Genomic DNA, 21143 nt, shown 5'->3' with positions numbered 1-21143 from the left:
ATGGGTTTGCCAACTGGCTCACTGACAGAACCCACACTATGAAAGTAGCAGACTCCAAATCCAGCTTCAGACCAGTGACAAGTGGAGTACCACAGGGTTCAGTTCTGGGTCCTCTCCTGTTTGGTATCTACTTTTCTGAAGTACAGGCCAACACAGAAGGTCTTTGGCTAACGAAGTTCGCAGATGACTGCAAACTAGGAGCCAAAATCAAAACTCCAAAAGATGTGGACATCCTACAAAAGGGCCTTGCTGAGACAGATGCCTGGTGTCAAAGCCATGGCCTCAAGCTCAATGCCAAAAAGTGCATTGTCATTCCTTTTGGTAAAAACTCAGTACCCATGAACTACCACATAGGTGGTAGTCTACTTAACACCGAAGTGTGATAAGAGACCTTGGGACACAGGTGGACAGTAGTCTCTCCTTTGATAATCACATCGCCACAGTAGTCAGGAAATCCTTCTATGTGGCACACCTCATCACAAAAGGTTTCTCATCCAGGAAAGAGGTCATTGTTCCCCTCTACTCATCACTCATTAGACTCATTATAGAGTACAATGCCCCTTTTGGTATGTACCTCACAAGACATCTACAACAACTGGAAAGGCCACAGAAATACCTCACAAAGAGGATTACCGGCCTCAAAGAGATGCCCTATGCAGACAGTCTCAAAAAACTGCAGCTTTACTCCATTGCATATCGCCTACTCAGAGGCGAGCTCTGCCTAACACACACAGCTATGTCAAACCCAGAGCTTTTAGACATGCTCCACTTAAAGAAATCCCAACCCCTATGAGCTACATGCTCTAGGGACCTAAACCTGGTCACCACAATAAACAGAACATGCTGGAGGGATAGATTCCTGTCCCAGAGACTTCCCATACTCTGGAACAAACTACCTATCAATATCAAACAAAGCTCCTCATTAGCACTGTTCAAGAAAAATCTTGATGATTGGATGGGAGATAGGAAATTCACCCCGGAGATCACTTCTATGGCTCTGCTCGACAGTGGCACAGGAAAAGAATTTTCTTGGGTGGCGAAAGCCAGGGTACCTTTGGCTAGGCTTATATAGGCCCTACGGCCAATAGCCTACTACCTACCTATGAACCTATGAACATTATAGAATCTCCCCATGAAGTTCCACTGGGGATTTAACCTCGGACATTCTGCATGTGAAACAGATGCGATAACCACTACAGTACAAAATCCAGCAATATTAAAGTGTTGCGTGGGGGGTATGGTGAGATTCAGTTTGCTGGAGTAAAGACAGTTACATCTGCTGTTCATTCTAAGGCAAAGTCTTTACACACTATGTCAGAGAAGAGAGAGAATTTCAGGTCATTTTGTTAGATTTCTGCTATATCTGTTATAGGTTCATATGTAGGTACTAGGCTATCGGCCCCGGGGCCTATACAAGCCTAGCCAAAAAGGTACCCTGGCTTTTGCCACCCAAGAAAATTATTTTCCTGTGTCACTGTCGAGCAGAGCCACAGATGTGATCCCTGGGGTGAATTTCCTATTTCCCATCCAATCAAGATTTTTCTTGAAGAGTGTAATCAGGAGCTTTGTTTGATATAGATAGGTACTTTATTCCAGAGTATGGGAAGTCTCTGGGACAAGGAATCTATCCCTCCGGCATGTTCTGTTTATTGTGGTGACAAGGTTTGGATCCGTAGTGGGATCAACAGCTCTGGGTTTGACAGCTTTGTATGTCAGGCAAAGATCACCTCTGAGAAGGCGATATGCGACAGAGTAAAGCTGGAGTTTTTTGAGAATGCCTGTGTAGGGCATCTGATTGAGGCCGGTAATCCTCTTTGTGAGGTACTTCTGCGGCCTTTCCAGTTGTTGTAGATGTCTTGTGAGGTACATACCAAAAGGGGTGTTGTACTCTATAATGGGTCTAATGAGTGATGAGTAGAGGGGAACAATGACCTCTTTTTCTTGATGAGAAACCTTTTGTGATGAGGTGTGCCACATAGAAGGATTTCCTGACTACTGTATGATGTGATTATCAAAGGAGAGACTACTGTCCACCTGTGTCCCAAGGTCTCATCACACTTTTGGTGTTAAGTATGCTACAGCCTATGTTGTAGTTCATGGGTAGAGAGTTTTTACCAAAGGGGATGACGATGCACTTTTTGGCATTGAGCTTGAAGCCATGGCTTTGACACCAGGCATCTGTTTCCAGTGAGCCTTTGTAGGATGTCCACATCGTTAGGAGTTTTGATTATGGCTCCTCGCTTGCAGTCATCTGAACTTCTCATTAAAGACCTTCTGTGTTAGCCTGTACTTCAGAGAAGTTGATACCAAACAGGAGAGGACCCAGGACTGAACCCTGTGGTACTCCACTTGTCAATGGTCTGCAGTCGGATTTGGAGTCTGCTACTGGGCTCTGTCAGTGGAAATTTGGAAAAAATTTTTTTTTTTTTCCCCCAAAATTTTTTTTTGGGGAATTTGGGGGGGGGAAAAAAAAAAGGGGGGTTTTTTTTTTTGGGGGGGGAAAAAAAGGGGGTAAAAAGGGGGGTTTTTTTTTAAAAAAATTTTCCCCGGGGGGTTTTTTTTTTGGGTTTCCCTTTTTTTTTGGGGAAAAAAAAGGGGGTTTAAAAAAAGGGGGGGGGAAAAAAAAAAAGGGGGGTTTTTTCGGGAAAAAATTTTTTAAATTTCCTATTTTTTTGGGGTTTTTTAAAAAAAAAACCCCTTTTTTAAAATTAAAAAAAGGTAGGGGGAAAAATTTTTTTTGGGTTTTTTTTAAAAAAATGGGGGGAAGTTTTTAAAAGGAAAAAAAGGGGGGGCCCTTTTTGGTTTTTTTTTTTGGGGGGGTTTTTTTAAAACCCCTTTTTTTTTTTTTGGGGGGTCCCAAAAAAAAAATTTTTAATTTTTTGGGGGCCCCTTTTTGGGGGAATTTTAAAAAACCCCTTTTGGGCCCCCCCCTTTTAAAAAAAAAAATTTTTTTTTTTTGGGGTTTTAAAAAATTTTTTTTGGGGGGTTTTGGGGTTTTTGGGGGGCCCCCCCTAAAAATTTTATTTTTTTTTTTTAAATTTTAAAAATTTTTTTTCCCTTTTAAAATTTTTTAAAACGGAAAGGGGAAAGGGGGTTTTTTTTGGGGGGTTTTTTGAGGGGTTTAAGGGGGGGAAAAATTTTTTAAAAAAAAAAGGGGAAAATTTTTTAAAAAAGGGGGGTTTTTGGGTTTAAAAATTTTTGGGTTTTTAAAAAAAAAATTTATTTTTCCCCGGGTTTAAATTTTTTTTTTTAAAAAAAATTTAAAATTTTTTTTTTTAAGGAAAAAGGGGTTAAAATTAAAAATCCAAAAACCGGCTTTAAAAAAATTTTTTGGGAAGGTTTTTTTTCTTTTTTCCCCCAAAAAAAATTTTTTTAATTTTTGGGGGGGGGGAAAAAATTTTTTTTTTTTTTTTGGGGGAAAATTTTAACCCCCCTTTTTTTTTTTAAAAAATTTTTTAAAGGGAAAAAAAAAGGGGGTTTTTTTTGATTTTTCCCTTTTAAAAAAAACCCCCCTTTAAATAAAAAAAAAAAATTTTTTTTTAAATTTTTTTTAAAAAAAAATTTTTTTATAAAAAAAAACAAACCAAAAAAAAACCCCAAAAAAATTTTTAAAAAAAATTTTTTTTTTAAAAAAACGGGAAAAATTCTTAAATTTTTCCCTAATTTTTTAATTTTTTTTTAAAATTAAAAAATTTTTTAATCAAAAAAAAAAAAAAAATATATATATTATATAATATATATTATATATAAAAAAAAATTTTTAAAAAAAAAAAAAAAAAAAAAAAAAAAAAAAATTTTTTTTTTTTTTTTTTTTTTATATATATATATATATATTTATACAACACAAAAATTAATATATATATATATATATATATATACATAAATAAAAAAAAAAATTTTTTTTTTTTTTTTTTTTTTTTTTTTTTTTTTTTTTTAAATAAAAAAAAAAAAAAAAAAAAAAAAAAAAAAAAAAAAAAAAAAAAAAAAAAAAAAAAAAAAAAAAAAATAATTTTTTTTTTTTTTTTTTTTTTTTTTTTTTTTTTTTTTTTTTTTTTATATATATATATATATAAATAAAAAAAAATTTTTTTTTAAAAAAATAAAAAATTTAAAAAAAAAAAAAAAAAAACCCCCAACTTTAAAAACCTTTTAAAATTTTACCCCCCCCCCCCCCCCCCAAAAAAAAATTTTTTTAAACCAAAAGGGGGTTTCCCCCAAAACCCCTTTGGGATCCGACCATAGGCTTATCACACTTGATATCCACATCCCACCCCCACCCATCATTAAGGAAACCACAGTAAAAAATTTCTCCAAAACCAACTTCATGCTTCTTAAGACGGAAGTGGTGAACTTCATGACACCCATGCAGATGGACAATACAGTTACAACTGCTGAATCATACACAAATGCACTCTATAAGCACCTACACAAGTGCATGGATCTTGTTATCCCAAACAGAACCAAGACGCTATCCTCAAAAAAAAAAGGAAGCCAATCTGGTGGTCCCCTACCGTAAACAAACTATACAACAGAAGGAAGAAACTGTTGCAAAAGAGAGTAAAATCCCATGAGTGGAGGAGCTCCCTGGTCAGCCTCAGTAAGAAGCTGAGATCCCTTATAAGATCCTCCAAAGCTAGCTACGAAAACCAAATCGCCACTAAATTCAAGGACAACCACAAAGCATTCTATAGCTATGTCAAGAATCTAGCTGGCAACACACAGATCTGCTCTGAGTTACAGCACAAAGGCACGAAAATTACAGAAGCAACTGATATTGCCAACATCCAGGCGGATAGGTTCAGTGCTAACTTTACCCCTTTCTCATCCCCTAAAGGGCCCATATTTATACAGGAAGAATGCAGAGTCCCTGTAATCACAACTATGCAGGTAAAAGCTGCACTTTCTAAAGCCAAAAACACAGCATCCATGGGACCGGACAACATCCCAGGCTGTGTTTTACATGAACTTCAGAACGAACTGGCTCCCCACTTAAGCACCTGTTCAATAATAGCCTCGCATTAGGCTTTGTGCCCACTGAATGGCGCACAGCAACAGTTATCCCACTCCACAAAGGGGGAGCCACCACTGATCCCGGAAACTATCGACCTATTAGCCTGACGAGTCTGGTCTGCAAGGCCATGGAACGTATCATCATGGAACTCATACAAAGACATTGCTAACCTCCAAACTTTGGATCCCACCCAGTTCGAGTTTGTGAAAGCAGATCATGCCTCTTGAACCTGATCGACTTCTTTGAGGCAGTCACCAAAGCCGTGGATGAGGGTAAGGTGGTTCACACAGCCTATCTTGACCTTGCCAAGGCTTTCGACACTATCCCCCATTCTGGAATTATAGCTAAACTCACTAAACTAGGTATAAATCCCTACATCACAAGATGGGTTGCCAACTGGCTCACTGACTGAACCCACACTGTAAAAGTTGCAGACTCCAAATCTAACCTCAAAGCAGTGACAAGTGGAGTACCACAGGGTTCCGTCCTTGGAACGCTCCTGTTTGGCATCTACTACTCTCAAGTACAGGCTAACACAGAAGGCTTCTCGCTAACTAAGTTGGCAGATGACTGCAAACTAGGAGCCATAGTCAAGTCTCCAAATGATGTGGATATCCTACAGAAGGGCCTCACTGAGACAGATATCTGGTGTCAGAGCCATGGCCTCAAGCTCAATGCCAAAAAGAGCAGTGTCATCCTCTACTGGAGGCCTAAGAAGAGTTGCCCCTCTCAAAAAAGCTTTACATAGCTTATGAGACAATGTTAGAGTTCAAAAAACCAACATGAAAGTTAGAAATGGCCATTTGTACCCTGATCGTAGAAGAAGCGGACCGGGAATGAAACAGTTGAGCTAGGAATTCCAAGATTTTGTGGACTGGGGCTGAAAAGGGATTCACATTCCTAGTCTTTGCCAAACAAAAAAAGTTTCCATTTGCTAGCATAAGTCTTCCTCGTTGTAGACTTGTGAGAGGACACGATAATGTCATGGACTGCTGGGGAAATGCTGGGAAGCCTGGCTAAGGTTGGAAGTGGGAGCATCCAAGCTGTGAGCTGGAGAGTTTTGAGGGATTGATGCAATCCGCCTGATTGATGAACCAAGAGGTCTGGAATCCATGGTTGATCGAGAAGGTAATGGTGCAGGAACGGGAACCATATCTGTCAAGGCCAGTAGGGAGCAATGAGGATCATTTTGTAACCCAACAATATTGCTTTCTGTATAAGTTTGAGTATCACAGGGAAAGGAGGAAAGGCATAAAGAAGTCCCTGGGGCCAATCGTGGACTAGAGCATCTCTGGGTGTGTGACCCAGGAGCGGAAGAAGGGAGAAGTAGTTGCTACATTTACTGTTGAAAGGGGTGACAAAGAGATCGCAACAAGGCTGTCCCCATTTGCGGAAAACAAGATTCGCAACTTCCTGATTCAGGGACCACTCGTGAGGCATGAGAATAGCTCTACTAAGCCTGTCCGCTATGACGATCTCCCGGGGATGTGCGTCGCAATCAGAAAATGTTGGAAGGAAATTGCCCACTGCCAAAGTCTAAGTGCTTCTCGACATAGGTGGTAGGACCTGGTTCCGCCCTGCTTGTTGATGTACCACACCACTGACATGTTGTCCGTTTGAATAGCAATGGTCCCACGTGGAAGAGAGTCTTGAAGGGCTTGCAACGCCAGGAGCACGGCTCTCATTTCCAGGACATTTATGTGCAGATGGTACTCGTGAGGTTGCCACGTGCCATGGACTGTCTTGCCCAGATAATGCCCCCCCCACCCTATCAGGGAGGCATCTGTTGTCACTGTGGCTACCGGACGGGGTTGTATGAAAGGTCTGCCCTGAGTAACTAGTGGGGAGACCATCCGGCAAGAAAGATGCCTTTTGCATGCATCCGTGATCATGATTTTGTAAGTCATGGATAGCTCTTGGAAAGACCACTGCGTAAACAGAAACCACTGAAGAATCCTCATATGAAAGCGCACCAGTGGGATTAGGAGAATGGCTGCTGCCATGGAACCTAGAGTTTGAAGGACATACCTGACTTGATCCTTTTGCTCTGCATCAGAACCTGTATCTGCTGACAAATTGCGGACACCTTTTCTGGTGGTAGCCTTGCAAACATATCCCTTGTGTCTAAGTCTGCTCCTATGTAAGTGATATATTGACAGGGCAACAAGGCAGATTTTTCGAAATTTATTGTGATGCCGAGCTGTGAGTAGATTGTGATTGTGTAGTCCCGTGCTTGCATGAGTTGATGCCTGGTGGTAGCAGTAAGAAGCCAGTCGTCTAGATACGGAAACACCTGGATTGACCACTGCCATACATTTGGTGAACACCCTGGGGGCTGTGGTGTGACCAAAGGGCAGAGCTCTGAACTGATAATGACTGGCCCCCAGCCGGAAGCGAAGATATCTCCTGGGGCGCCTGTCCATCTTGATATGGTAGTACGCGTCCTGAAGATCTATACAGCACATCCAATTGCCCTGACCCAGAAAGGGTAGAATGGACTGTAGCGTGACCATCCGAAACTTCGTTCTTTGCACAGACCTGTTTAGTCTGCTGAGATCCAGAATCGGTCTGTAGTCCCCTATCATTTTTGGTACTAAAAAGAACCTTGAGTAAGTTCCGGATCCATGCTGGTCTGCCGGGACTTCCTGGATGGCTCTTTTTTCTAGCAGTTTTGAAACTTCTATTACTGCTTACTCCTTCAGATTGGTGGAACATCTGGGAGGGTCTTCCTTGACTGTAAAGGGGGCTGATGGAAGGGAATTTTGTAACCTCCGGATATAACGGACTGTACCCATCTGTCTTGTGTTGAACTTCGCCAGGCTTTTGGGTACAGCAAAAGTCTTCCCCCGACTGCCTCCAGAGTTGAGCAGCTGGGCAACTCTTCAGGGATGCTGGAAGGGCTTATCAAAGAAGGATTCTCTGTTGCCCTGGTTCTGCGGACCCCCTCTGCCACGAGGGCGGTGTCTATTACTATTGTTTTCCCCTCTGTCTCTGGAGGAAAAATCACTACGTGTGTCAGGCAAGGCTCCCCGAGATTTACGGGACCACATCTTCCCACTCCTCTGACCCTTGGGGTAGGGTTTAGAGGGAGTGGAAAAATGGACTCCCACGGCAGAGAAAGTCTTACCTTCTTGCTCACACCTAGTCAAAGTGTCTTTCACCTGTGGTCCAAAAAGAAAGGAACCATCAAAGGGAGTGTTGGTGAAGGATGCTCGAAAAGGTTCTGCAAAGTTACACAGCCGCATCCAGGCATGCCTCCTAAGGGCCACCCCGGTACCAGCGGCTCTACTTGCCCCATCGGCTGCATAGGAAATGAGCCTCATGGAGGAGTTAACAACAGAATTAAGCTTCGCTAGCTGGGAAGCTACCTTGGCTTGTGCTCCCTCAGCTGTAGGATCTTGGAGGGTATCTTCGAGCTCTTTAAGGAGATCTCTTTGAAGTCGGGTAAAATGACACAGGTAGTTCAGTGACCTCATAGAGAAGGTTGCTGAAGCGAACATTCACTTCTCATATCTGTCCATCATCCTAGACTCATTGTTAGGGGGATGGACAGATGAAGAGGTCTCCACTAACTCTTTTTTGGTGGCTGCTGCTACCACCACAGTATCAACAGGGACACCTTTTGAAAGGAACTGCTTATCCTGGGGTGCTGTTATAAATTTACTAGGTCTCCTCTAAGTTGGTTCCACTGTATCTGGAGCTGACCAAGCCTTTCGAGCCACCACCGTCATAAGTGGATCGAAAGGTGGAGACACCCAGGAGGTGGAAGGTCGGGAACCGAAAGCATCCAGAAATACAGACACATCCTCAGAAGGGGCTAGGGGATTCCAGTTCCCCCTCTGCTTAAGCATTTCTAGGATGTCCGAGAGGGGGATCTCGGGGACCCTTCCGAATCATTTAAGTCTGTATCAGAAGTGACAGACTCGGGGGAGTCAATGTGCTTCCTCTTACACTTTTTCTTCCGAGGGGGCTCTTTTGAGTGATCAGGAGAGGCCTCAGAAGAGGAGGAAACATCCAATGGGGTGTCCTGGAGCATCGGTTCCCTACGCTTGGGGTCTGGAGGAAGAGCAGAAGTTGACACTGGCACTACAGGGGGCGGAGCCGGTTGGGTTGATAGTGGAGCGGACTCAGGAGACCGCACACTCCGCATGACATCGAAGGTGTCCCTGCCACGATGCAGAGAAAGCTCCGGTTCCATAGAAATAGGAATCTTTCTCCGCACCGAGGGAGACGGCTCAGAGGCCGATGTAGGAGCAGAGCTCACCTGCGCCGAAGCTCCAAGAGGGAGAACGGGTCGGACAAGGGTCCAATGCCACACGCCCCCTCAGAGCTGATGAGGGAGCCTCAGCGCCCAGATCCCTCGATGGAAGACACCACTGAGGGAATCGGAGCCGACATCAAAACAGAAGGAGACAAGAGTTATCGGAGCCGACGGTTCCACTACTCGAACCCCAACGAACTCCGGCTCCAAACTCGGAGTCGGAGGAGGAACATTGAGAGAAGCGGACGGAGCCGATACCGGTTGAGGAAGGCTGGACAACAATTTGGCTAGTGCCTGCGACTTTAGCAACCTATTGACCACTCTCCCCACATCGTGATCCGACAGCCTAGAGGATCGAGAGGAGTGAGAGGATTGGTGACTACGCTCGCTCTGAAATAAAGGAGACTGAGGAGATGAACGCACAGATTCTAGTGAAGGGGACCTCAGCCTTTTGTGGCTCCGCAACGGCTCCAAAGCCTCTGATAGAGCTGACGGGGCGATTGTCTTGTCGGTGCCAGCCAGAATCGACGTAGAAGGTAAATCCTGAACCGAAGACGGCTCTGAACTTGGAGCAGACGGCTTAGTGGATTTAGGGGGTTTCACAGGCTGTGAGCTCTTGGCCGATGAATCCTGGGGTTTTAAAAGACCCCCAAGAATAAGCTTATTCTTATACTCCTGCAGGACTCTTTTGCTAAAGGCATGGCAAATAGAACAAGAGTCCTGCAGGTGCACAGCGCCTAAACAACAGACGCAAGAAGTGTGCCCATCTGTCAGAGACATTTTCTGACAGCACGAGTCACACTTCTTGAACCCAGAAACCTTGGACTCCTTTAACATCTTTAAAGTAGAAGGAAAAACAATTATACACTAACAACCAGAAGCAATATACAGTCTACAAAAAACACACACTACTACAAAGACTATAGCTACAGTTTTTTTTTTTTAAGCTAATAGGAAAGCCTCTAACTTAAACGGCTAGCCTATAAGAGAAAGGCAGAAGGAAAGCCTCTAACTTAAACGGCTAACCTGACAAGAAGAGGTAGGGGGGAGAACTCTCTAAATTAAATGAGTTCTACAAGGAAAAGGAGGGATACTACAAGCTAATCAACTATCTATCACAAAAAACAAGACCATCATTAATAATAAGATACTAGAAGGGTTGAATTCTAGTGAAGAAAGTTATACAAAAAACTTTATACAAGCCTGAGCCAGAAAAATGACACCTCGCAGCTGAAGCGGCAAACGAGATCTGGGTAGCTATTGCAAGGCATTATGGGATAAGGGGTAGCCTCGAGCCAGTAAACAGCTCTTGAGCTATTGAAGATGGCCAAGTCAGAGCCGAGGCTCGGCTCCGAACCCAACCAGCAAGAACGAAGGCGAGATAGACAACTTAACATGCAATAGTACAGCAAAATATCAAAACTTTTTTGGACTAAAGGGTATTCACCTAAGGCAGGAACATCCTCACTATGTGATTCAAATCTAAGTGATCGTGTTAGATTCTAATATGTATCCACCTCAAAATAAAACTAAACCTGAAGTACAGTCAAGTAAGCGGGTTGGACAGAAAACTACTTTTTTTTGTCTCACTGGCATTTTGACCATACCATCACTGTTCAGGGATTACAATTAAGGAGAAGTAGAGATTCTGGGCTTCAAATGGCACTTAGTCTTTCATTGCAGTGTGTTGCTTAATTATGTCACTGTAAGGCTCATAGGTAAAAGAATGCATGATTACACATCTCTTACATCTAACAAACTGTGTGTACTTGTTATCCTCCTAATGTGGATGCCCCTCACTGGTATTAGTGGTGAGGATCGAGGCTCCTTGATTGCTGGGACAGTGCACTGGCATCACATATTAATTGGTAGCAGTGGTGGTATAACAAGTACACACACAGTAAAGTACAATTTCCCTTTTGAGCACACAGAGATCACAGTTAGTCTAGTGCTGGTTCCTCCCTTTCTCACCAGATCCCCAATAAGTCTCCCCACTGGCACAGCTATAGGGTTCAGATCTCGGTCAAGCCAAAACCTCCAGCACCCTCTCTGTCTAACCAGTGCTTTGTGTCCCTGCCCAAGTAGCTGACACACAGACACACACACAGATTTGAGTTATGTACAAACACACAGACACTCCTGGGGGAAGGCTGGCACAGGTTCTCCAGCTATGCCCCCTTCTGCCCAGACTCCAGCTATGCCCCCTTCGCTCCCCTCCCTGCCCCCATATCCCACCCGCCCCCGCTACCTCTACATTTATAGCCAATAAACCACACCCACAAACACCAGCTCCTATCACCTTCTGCGTTCTACTCAATCCCCTCACCCAATCTCTTGCTATCTCACTGATCTTGTACCTGCCCACTCCCCGCCTCTCCTCCTTCACTCTCATATTATAGCTACCCATCTCTCTCTATCACCTATAAGTGTATTTTCAGGGCCCTAGCTCTCCTAACCCATAGACATGTGGTACTCCATTCTAGTACCATTACTAATAGCCCCATATCTCTTAACCTTGTACGAAACTCAACCTCTCTTAGGGTTCTCAATTCTTAAAGCCGATACCATCACTTTTCACACTAAAACTCCTAACTATTTTCACATCCAGGGTAGCTGGGTGAACCCAACTTCTTGCTCACCACTTCCACACCCATACACCTCAAAAAAATTAGCCCCAAACTGAGGCATACTTACAAAATTGTAAATAAATTCTTGAAACTTATCTCCAAACTTAGACTTACTCTACTATCAGATGGGGATATACACCCTAACCCTGGCCCAACCAACACTGACTTGCACACTCCCCCTAACAAAGACCCTTGCTCCCACCCTATAATCTCTCGCCCTGCCAATTCTCTTTTTACTTGTCATCTGAACATTAGAAGCATTAACAACAAGGTACATGAACTTCATGCACTCTTGGCTAACCTCTCTCCAGAGATCCTGTGCCTAACTGAAACTTGGTTAAAACCCACCACTACTGATAATGAAATTTTACTCCCAGGATACAATATACATAGAATAGACCGAATCTTTAGAAAAGGGGGTGGGGTATCCATACTCTATAAATCTGATCTAATAGTTTCAACAGATATCATACAACCGTCTCAAATTAACAATGCAGAAATCCTAATTTCCAAACTACAAATCAACATTAATAAATTCATCTACATAATCTGTGTGTATATTCCCCCAGGCAATAACATAGATACTCTTGAAGCCATCCTTCATTGGATATCTAGCCACTACCCTCAAGAAACCTTAGTTCTTGGTGACTTTAATATAGATTGGACTACCTGTTCCCCAGAAGCTCCTTCCACCCATATTAACCTACACTCTTTTACGCAAATTATTAACACCCCCACTAGAATAGGCAAGTCTAACCAGAAAGAGAGTATACTTGACTGGGTGCTTATTAATAGTCATCCTAACCAATATACATCTGGAACCCTCCCTGATAGCCTAAGTGACCACCACCTCACCTATATACTTAAGCACAAAATAGCCATTCCCAAACAACCTTTACTAAGATCTGTCAGAAACAAAAAGAAATTTGACCCGACCAGATTTCAACTAGAATTAAATTCTTGCAACTGAGCAATACTAAAACATCTACCCCTAGACGAAGCAGTGCTGTATTTCAACAAAAAATTCCTAGAAATTCTTAAATCTTCATGCTCCTATTCGCTCTAAGAAAACAAAGACAGTAGATGTTCCATGGCTTTCAAAAGAGACCAGGCTCAAAATCAAACTTAGAAACAAAGCTTGGACCGCATGGCGAACCACTAAACACCCTCTCGACCAAATCAACTACAGACAACTTAGGAATGTAACCAAAAGACAAATATTACTTGATAAAAGACAATACTATTATAAACTGCAGACAGAACATCAAAACCACCCACAAAAATTTTGGGCTGGACTAAACAATCTACTTCACCCTGGCCGCTCCACCACCCCTGTCCCAGCCACGCTCATCGATAAACCCCCAGATGTAGTCTCCAACAGCTTCAACCGCTTCTTCACCGAGACAATCCAAGCCCTCTCCAGCCAACTGCCACTCAGCTCCCACAAACTTGATTCCCCCACCTTTAATAATCTTCCCTTATTTAACTTTCAACCTGTAGCCACCTCATTTATCTGCAAATTAATCAGAAAACTAAAACCCACCACACTCTCCGCTGATCAACTCCCAGCTGAATACTTGCAAATATCAGCTGAGGCCATTGCCTACCCTGTGTCATTACTTAACAATCGTTCTTTAGCAGAGGCTAAAATCCCTGACATCTGGAAGATATCCTATGTAATTCCTCTCCATAAAGGTGGCACTTCCACCGAGCTCTCGAATTACAGGCCCATTTCTATACTTTCTCCTCTTGCAAAGATAATGGAAAAATGTGTTCAAAAACAGTTTATGCAACACCTTCTTTCCAACAATCTACTGGCAGACACCCAACATGGTTTCAGACCTCTCCATAGTACTACCTCAGCCCTACTTGTCTTCACCAATACCATAAATACCCATCGAAATAATAACAATATTTCCTCTGCACTATTTTTGGACCTGTCCAAAGCCTTTGATATGGTGGACCACAAACTTCTAATCAATACCCTGCAGTCACTTTGTCTAGATGCTAAAATCCTTCAGTGGTTCAGTTCCTATCTAATTGGTAGAAAACAGGCAGTACTATGGCAGACTAAACTCTCTACATTATTACCCAACACACTGGGTGTCCCACAAGGATCCATACTGGGACCACTATTATTCTCTATCTTTATCAATGACTTGAATACTGTCATACCTAACGCCAGTTGTATCCAATATGCAGAGGACTCTACGCTGATCTGCTCTAGCACAACCCCCACAGAGTTACAAATATTGACCCAATCCACTTTTAACAAAATAGAAAACTGGCTCTATAGTCGTTGCCTGATACTTAATCCCAAAAAAACTAAAATGCTGCTATTTCTACCTACTCAAAGGTCTAACAGCATTAACTTTACAATCCAAGCCAAGGATGGGACCATAATCTCTCCGGACCTCTCTACAAAACTACTAGGGGTAACTATTGACAACAACCTAAAATTTGATATACATATAAACCAAATGATCAAAACTATTAATAAGAAAATAGGCTCGCTATATAGAATAAAATGCTTCCTGACTCCCCAAGCCAAAATTGCCATTGCTCAAACTCACCTTCTCTCTACTCTCCTGTATGCATCCCCTGTTCTCCATAATACCAGTAAAACTGTCATGAACAAACTGACCATCTGTTATAATCATATTGCTAAGTTTGTTACTGGGTTACCTTTCAGGACCCATCATTGCACCAACCTAACCCAACTTAAATGGCTTGAGCTACCAAATTTAATATCATACAACATTCTAGTTCTGACCCACAAAATAATATACAACCCTGACTACACCCCTTCGCTTAAAAAACTGGTTACCCCGTGTAACAACCTTAGATCACTGCGTTCATCCAGCCGACTCCTCATCCAGACCTGTAAATCTAATAATTTAGCCGGTGATTCTCTCCTTACCAACTCGGCAGGTAAAGCATGGAACAAATTACCTTCTGATATAACCTCACTCTCCTCTTTAAGTCAATTTAAAGCGAAACTTAAAATATACTTGGGGAAAATAAGGAATTGCCATTGCATTAATCCTGGCTAGTTGAATCATTGACTACGTTTAGATCTCAGGTGACCTGGCATTCACTGTAAATACTTGTACTGTGTCTATTCTTTATCATCCTGTATGATACTGTGGAAATTATATGTTAATGTGTTGTGAATTTGTAATTGTCTCTCTAACTTTAAATTTGCTACTGTTTGGAGCTTTTCTCCCCGGGCCTTCACTGAAAATGGACATAAATCCAGTCGGATTATCCCGGTCAACAAATGTAAAATAAAATAAAATAAAAATAAAAATATGGTAGTACTGACTGCCACCAACCACTACTATCAACTACTATAAAAACCCTTACCAAAAGGTGTCCAATTCTACTGTGCACTATTATTATCCAATTGGTAAGTGTGACTGACAGTTGAAGGCTTATACAGTATCACCAAATACATACAAGTACACTAAGAGATTAAATATCTCTATGCAAATCAGTCACAGTTAAGAGGTTTAAATATATTTAATAATAAATAATAAAAATACAAGACAATACTTATTAACTCAACATAATGACATTAGAGAGTTCAAAAATCATAAGAATTACTTAAAAACAACATTGTAGGATAGTCTCACATAAATGTAAAAAACAGACTAATCTTGCTGTTTCTATCTCTAAGAGAAATACTAAGATTTAAGATCCTACTTACAGAGCAAGGTACAATGCTGGTGAATTGTTGTAAAATTCAGAACAAAATACAAAATGTTATTCTTACTTTCTGAGATGGCCCTTAAATTGATAATACACATTGCTGCGGAGTCATTTTAGATTACATCATTCTTGACACTTCTGCTGAAGTTTCCCAGGCTCACAGAACTCAAAATTTTAACATTTCTTTGTGATCTGCACCTGCCAGGAAGCCACAGCAATAAAAGACACTGTGCAAGTGAAACCTAGTAATTATCTCTGCCTTAGGACAATAGCAATAATCTCCATGCTCTGACATCCTGTCTCCGAGCTTGAGATCAAACAGTAGTAAAATCATTTACTTATCAGCTTTCTTCCAGCAGGGTGCACCATGGTTACATTTTCGGAAGCTCAGAACATAACACAGTTTTCTTACATTTGTTACACAAGAATTATTTACAAAATTCTATATAGCTGGGCTGGCAGCCTTCACAGGGACCACTAAAGGTATTACCTCCCAGACACATTAGTAAAAGGCAGGCCCCTCCCTGGCTGCTGAATTCTTCTTGAGCTGCTGAATTCTTCTTGAGCTACATGCATATCTAGCTAGCCCTCACTGGCAATGGGTATAGCTTTTTAGTCTTCATTCAATAACTATGTTGCTACACCAGCTTATTTCAACAATGCTAAAAACAATTTTATCACATGGAATGGGAAATTCCAATTTGAATATTCCATTTAAGTGATATTAAAGTAAAATTATAAATAAAGGTAATGTTGCTAATGTGCATCATTCACAAAAACTGCAGATATGGACATGCATACAAGAGTTGAACACATTAAAAATGAGACATGCAGAAGTTACACAATGAAGAACTTTTTACATTCAAATTTGGAGCAGCAACATACCTTCTCAAGCAGTGGCTTGATGCAATGAAGTGTGTCCTGGATGTACTGATTGAGTTCTGGGTGGCAGGACATCTAATAAATGAGAAAATAAAACACAAGAGAGCTCTAAATAATGCAGGCAGCTATGCAACTAGCCATGCTTACTTCAACAATTCTAAGCACATGCAATGGAAATGGTACATTCTGTCTAAGAGAATGAAGTGTGCTCTTTGTCAAATATTCATACTTGCTATTCAGGGTTAGCTAACAAAGTAAGGAATTAATGAGTATAGAAGAATAATGGGATGGACTAGAGGATGCATCAGCAGCAGTCAGAAACCTTCTGTGCTTTGGAATGCAATGGAAAGACTCCTTGCTTACAAGCAGATCTGCATCAGGACAACAGGAAAAACATTTAAAAACTGAAAATGTGCACCCTAAATAAAAGGATGGAAACAAAAATATACTGATGTCTCAAGGAAATAGAAATCCAGACAAAGCATTCATTAAGCACAACACAGAGCAGTCTGAGAATTGTGTGTAGTGGTGATTGGGTGTACTGGGGACAGGGTAAGTAAACTCCGTTACATACACAAGGTCATATACAACAGCCTTCTACAAGAGCATGAACTTTCAGAAACAGTGAATGAACTTAAAATACAAAGGGAAAACAGATATATGGAAAGAAATCTCACCTACAGTCTTTTATGTTGCACCACCAAGACATTGTATGGTGAATGTGACACTGATCAAATGTACTTCTTCAGTTTAGAAGCCAAATTGTTTATGGTCTGTTGTGCTACTTCAACCTTGTTTCTTTTGCATGCCTGGTGAAGTGCTATAGGCCCTTTTTAGACAAATGGTCTGTTCTAGTGGGAAAGCTGCAGTATGCCCAAGAATGTTATCTGCTGTCATTCATCTTACTAAGGCACTAGTTTCTTTGAGGTTTTACTACAGATACATACATGCAGCTAGCTTCCCTTGCAAACTATTTTAAGGCTAGCCAATTTTCCCTTCAAAGGTGAGACTCAAACCCTGTATTGTGTCTGTAAGGTAAACAACTGAACCGTTACTAAAACCCCCAACCAGAAATGAATGCACCCTCTACAGATAGCCTAATGATCCTGGGGGAGTTTAAGCCTAGCCATGCTTCCCAAAGGAAGGAATCAAACCCTGTTATCTTGTGTCAGTAAGGTAAACACCTTAACTATTATGCCAACCCTCACAATAACATTCACTTGTACACAAGAAGACCCACTGGACACACAGCCCTTTTTCAGGGGTGATCTGGAAGTAATGTCTGGTTAAGTAACTTGCTCGAGGTCACATAGGCAAATGAAGGCTGAGGGAATCAAATCCTGTACTACAGAAACTACAACTTACAGCCTTAACCCTTTGTGCCAAATGACAGTACTACTACTAGTCAGTACAAATGCCACCGTGGCTAACACCCCCCACCCCTCCACCCCCCCCCCGGAAGAAAAGTTACAGGCCTAGTAGGGCCAACCTTGTCAATAAAAAATAAAATAAAATAACTTATTTGGTAACAGGAGAGACTGGAAAACCCAGTAAGCCCATAGCAGAGACAGCCTGTAGAGTGTGGTTTGCAAATAACAGGCATCAGTCTTTTTTCAACAAAACTCTTACAAGTGCTGAACCAGAAGACTATTCTAACTTATGCTCAATCAACCAATATGCCCCCCAAAAAATCAATGTCTTTCGGCTTTTCCCGGTTAGGGGTCATCACAGCGTAACTCCGGTCTGTTAATGATTGGCAGTGGATTTTTACAGTGCCTAGGTGCCAGCCCTTTTTACAGTGCCTAGGTGCCAGCCCGACGTCCAACCTTCAAAGAAGGCACACCCATTCACGCACGCATTTACCTGCATGTCTTTAAACATCACTCTACCGCGGGGAGGACATGCAGACTCCACAAAGAAGGCGCTCCAGCCGAGAATCGAACTGGAAAACCTCTTGCTGTGAGGCGACAACTTTAACCGCACCACTGCGGTCTCAACCAATATGCCAAAATGAAGTGTAAAATTTGCATTTCCTCTTCAACAGCTACAAGATCTTCAGATGACTGTGAAGGACAATCATAGTCAGGAACAATTCATTCACTGTGAAAACTGTGAAAACTGTGAATAATGCTGATGTAAAGATGCATTTTTTTCACTAGATATGTATATGTACAAAACATCGCAAACTGCAAAAACCTAAACAATATGCTAGTCACGAGTTCCTGCATGTACATCTTTACTCACATAATGATAAATCCAAATGGATGTTTCCAGCCTGGACCAAGCACACACGTGCATTTGCCTCAGCATATACAGACATTCCCCCTTCAAAATACACAAACTTACTGTGGGTCTAATGAGACCTGATAAAAGGTGTGGTCTAGTCTGTATAATGCAAACAATTCTGACTGATGATTTTCTTTAATTGTACTCTTCCAAGAACAAGGCAATGGTTTCCTACTACAAAATTGCCTTATCATTGCATGAATTATACTAAAACGAGGTTATCAATAATTCTATTCATGTTTTCTGAATGCGAGTTCCTAGTAATTCCCACTATTTTTGGGATTACTTAAGAGTGCCCTCAGATATTTCAGACATCCAGCTGCATAGGATTGTCTCTGCCTGTGGTTCTAAAACTGAGCCCATTTCCAAACTAATAAGGTTGTGCAAGAACAAACAACTGATAAAATATAATCAGATCCTGCAGATAGACTAGTGGTGGACCGTAGCTGGGATAGCTACTAAAGTTCAAAAAAATGACACGGATATATGAAACTTGAATTATGTCACTGATAAAACAGAACGAAAAAAAGATGAAAAACACTTTTTAAATCCACAGAAACCTCACTGCTTCGAATTGGCAAGATGTTAAACTAAAGTGTAACAAAAGACTGTTACACACTGATGTTTAGCAGTTCAAAGTTAAGTAGGACTAAATCTGTTTATATCCCAGGCATATACATTCCTATAACTCTTCCAAATGATGCAAAGTAACTTGAACACAACTCACAACAGTCTGTGTGGGAGACAATAACAAGCATAAAAAGTACCTTGGAATGTTTGTAAAGCTGATGAAATGTTGTAGAGCAAATGCCTGGTTGCTCAGGAAGTCCTGACTATCCGTTTAGCTTGTGGTAGAGAAAACCCAATCCAATACTTTGTAGTTAGATAAACACAAGAAGCTTCCCTTGGTAAACTCAATAGTTCCTAACTTGCAGGAACCAAATGAAGCACTAGAAGCACTACAATTGCTATGTAAACAAACTCAAGTTCAAACTCATACACTGTTATACACTGATGTTTAGAAGTTCAAAAGTAAAGTAGGACTAAATCTGTTTATATCCCAGGCATATACATTCCTGTAACTCTTGCAAATGATGGAAAGAAACTAGAACACAACTGACAACAGTCTGAGAGGGGAGACCACAACAACCATAAAAAAGTACCTTAGAATGTTTGTAAAAGCTGATGAAATGTTGTAGAGCAAATGCCTGGTTGCTCAGGAAGTCCTGACTATCCGTTTAGCTTGTGGTAGAGAAAACCCAATCCAATACTTTGTAGTTAGAAAAACACAAGAAGCTTCCCTTGGCAAACTCAATAGTTCCAGACTTGCAGGAAGCAAATGAAGCACTAGCACAATTGCTATGTAAACAAACTCAGAAGTTCCAAACTCATAGGAAGCAAAAAAGGCGCTGTAGACTGAAAATAAATCCTTTATTACAACGATAGCATTCCTTAAGCACTAGTTGAGCGCTTTCATCTGCACCATCGCAGACTTCATCAGAACTAGTGCAAAACATTTAATTAACTCATTTAAAAACAGTTTTTTTTGCTTCCTATGAGTTTGGAACTTCTGAGTTTGTTTACATAGCAATTGTGCTAGTGCTTCATTTGCTTCCTGCAAGTCTGGAACTATTGAGTTTGCCAAGGGAAGCTTCTTGTGTTTTTCTAACTACAAAGTATTGGATTGGGTTTTCTCTACCACAAGCTAAACGGATAGTCAGGACTTCCTGAGCAACCAGGCATTTGCTCTACAACATTTCATCAGCTTTTACAAACATTCTAAGGTACTTTTTTATGGTTGTTGTCTCCCACACAGACTGTTGTGAGTTGTGTCTGTACTTTGCATCATTTGAAGAGTTACAGGAATGTATATTCCTGGGATATAAACAGATTTAGTCCTACTTTACTTTTGAACTTCTAAACATCAGTGTATAACAGTGTATGAGTTTGGAACTTCTGAGTTTGTTTACATAGCAATTGTGCTAGTGCTTCTAGTGCTTCATTTGCTTCCTGCAAGTTTGGAACTATTGAGTTTGCAAAGGGAAGCTTCTTGTTCATAGGTTCATAGGTTCATACTAGGCTATCTGCCCAAGGGCATTTATAAGCCTAGCCCATAGTTATGTGGCTTTCGCCACCCCTTTAGTTTGAATAAAAACTATGCCTATCATTTTGCTGTGCCTCTGTCAAGCAGTGACGCTGAAGTAATCCCTGGGGTATATCTGCAATCTCCCATCCATTGGTCAAGATTCCTCTTGAACAAGACCAGAGAGGTGCTCTGCCTCACATGTACCGGGATTTTGTTCCACAGCATAGGGAGTCTCTGGGTGATGAATCTGTCCCTCCAGCACGTTCTATTTATAACCGT

The 21143-nt window shown here is 41.3% G+C and overlaps 1 protein-coding gene across 1 annotated transcript in view; it reads right to left on the bottom strand.

Annotated features, from left to right (window-relative positions):
* MAD2L2 (mitotic arrest deficient 2 like 2) overlaps positions 1-21143 on the bottom strand; it is a 294862-nt gene that overhangs the window by 157119 nt on the left and 116600 nt on the right. Inside the window, exon 3 of the mRNA XM_044075212.1 lies at positions 16496-16567. Coding sequence (XP_043931147.1) covers positions 16496-16567 — 72 coding nt within the window. The remainder of the gene's footprint in view (positions 1-16495; positions 16568-21143) is intronic.

Source organism: Protopterus annectens, chromosome 1.part1, assembly GCF_019279795.1.
Source record: "Protopterus annectens isolate FY-2018-M chromosome 1.part1, PAN1.0, whole genome shotgun sequence".
Lineage (NCBI taxonomy): Eukaryota > Metazoa > Chordata > Ceratodontiformes > Protopteridae > Protopterus > Protopterus annectens.
The sequence above is the reverse complement of the archived record's forward strand: the minus strand, read 5'-3'. Positions and strand labels throughout refer to the sequence as shown.